This window comes from Sinocyclocheilus anshuiensis, unplaced genomic scaffold (genome assembly GCF_001515605.1).
Source record: "Sinocyclocheilus anshuiensis isolate Anshui unplaced genomic scaffold, SAMN03320099.WGS_v1.1 scaffold147, whole genome shotgun sequence".
In the NCBI taxonomy this organism is placed as follows: Eukaryota; Metazoa; Chordata; class Actinopteri; order Cypriniformes; family Cyprinidae; genus Sinocyclocheilus; species Sinocyclocheilus anshuiensis.
The window spans coordinates 444,788-446,389 of record NW_015549585.1 but is presented as its reverse complement, the minus strand read 5'-3'; the positions used below and the strand labels follow the sequence as shown (position 1 = coordinate 446,389).

Below are 1,602 nucleotides of genomic sequence, written 5' to 3'. Positions count from 1 at the left end.
ACACACACACACACACTCTCTCTCTCTCTCTTACCGTGGTCAGTCGCTCCAAAGCTGAGAAGCGTTCCTCCCAAGTAGCGGCTGATTTCTCGAAGGCTTCGTGACGTTTGATCAGCTTCTCCACCTCGTCCACACTCTGTCCCATCTCTCTGCCGGACAGGTACGGCTCCTGTCCCAGCAGCCACGCCTCTGCCACGCCGGCGTCACGTGAAAACTGGTGCACTTCCAAAACTGCACAAACACAGGCAACGTGAAAGGGGAAGTCAGTGTCAATGATTTAAAGCTCAAGCTGCCCACATCCTATTACACACTTCCCATTATAAGGTCAGAAATAAGTCTATCAGAGCTGCTAAGCATCATGGGAGGAGACCGGGCCGGTTCTAGACATTTGGAGGCCCCCCACCCCCAATACAAAGCACTTGAAACAAATATGATTCCTAACCTTTTTATTTCAACAACATTTAATTTTAAATTTGGTATATTTTTATTTACACAGTTCTGATCAAAAGTTTGGAAACATTACTATTTTTAATGTTTTTGAAAGAAGTCGCTTATGCTCATCAAAGCTGCATTTATTTGATCAGAACTACAGAAAAAACTGCAATATTGTGAAAAATTATTGCAATCTAAAATAATGGTTTTCTATTTTAATATACTTTAAAATGTAATTTACTAATATTAATATACTAAATGTATTTAATTTAATGTCATTATTTTTTTACTATTATTTATTAAATACATTTTATTTATATACAATATCATTTATTAAATATATTTAATATAATACATGTAATATTTTAATACAAACATATTATCTATTTTAATACATTTGTTTTTTTATATTAGTTTAACTAATTTTAATATATTAATTGCACCTAATGTATTTTTTTTACTAAAATAACACTTAATGCACTAATATAAGTATATTATATTATTAAAATATATTTACATTCATTGTATACTAAATATTACATCTATGTATATTCAAAAATTATTTTATGAAATTATTTTTAGCACTTCATATATTAATATAAACATACTATTTATGTAAATAAATTATATTACTTTCATATTCATTTTAATAAATTTAATAATATTTTTCATTACTCCAGTCTTCAGTGTCACATGATCTTCAGAAATCATTCTAATGTTGATTTATTATCAATGTTAGAAACAGTTGTGCTGCTTCATATTAATTTTATACATTTCATATACTAATATATACATAAATGAATTATTAAGTACTCTTTTTAAGAACACTGCTTACACAAACCTAAACATCACTTAACATCAGAAAAAGAAACTGTATGAGTATGTCCTAAAACACATTACCTGATAGTGTAGAACAGCATCTGTCTGACATGTGCTGTGTTTTCTATGTACATCAGTAGCCCTGTGCTGTGTGTGTGTTCTGTGTTCACCTCTGCTGTGTTTCTGCGTCCTGCTCCTGGACCGGCTCCGGTGTGGGCGGTTTCCTCCTCCTCTCTTCCTCCTCTTGCTGTCTTCTCACTTCCAATAACTCCAACTACCAGAATCAACAGAGAAGTTCAACAAACAGAGTCACAGTGACATCCTACTGACACACACACACACACACACACA

The 1,602-nt window shown here is 32.8% G+C and overlaps 1 protein-coding gene across 1 annotated transcript in view; it reads right to left on the bottom strand.

Moving 5' to 3' along the window:
* sptbn1 (spectrin, beta, non-erythrocytic 1) overlaps window positions 1–1,602 on the bottom strand; it is a 115,636-nt gene that overhangs the window by 11,578 nt on the left and 102,456 nt on the right. Inside the window, exon 30 of the mRNA XM_016446292.1 lies at window positions 11–231. Coding sequence (XP_016301778.1) covers window positions 11–231 — 221 coding nt within the window. The remainder of the gene's footprint in view (window positions 1–10; window positions 232–1,602) is intronic.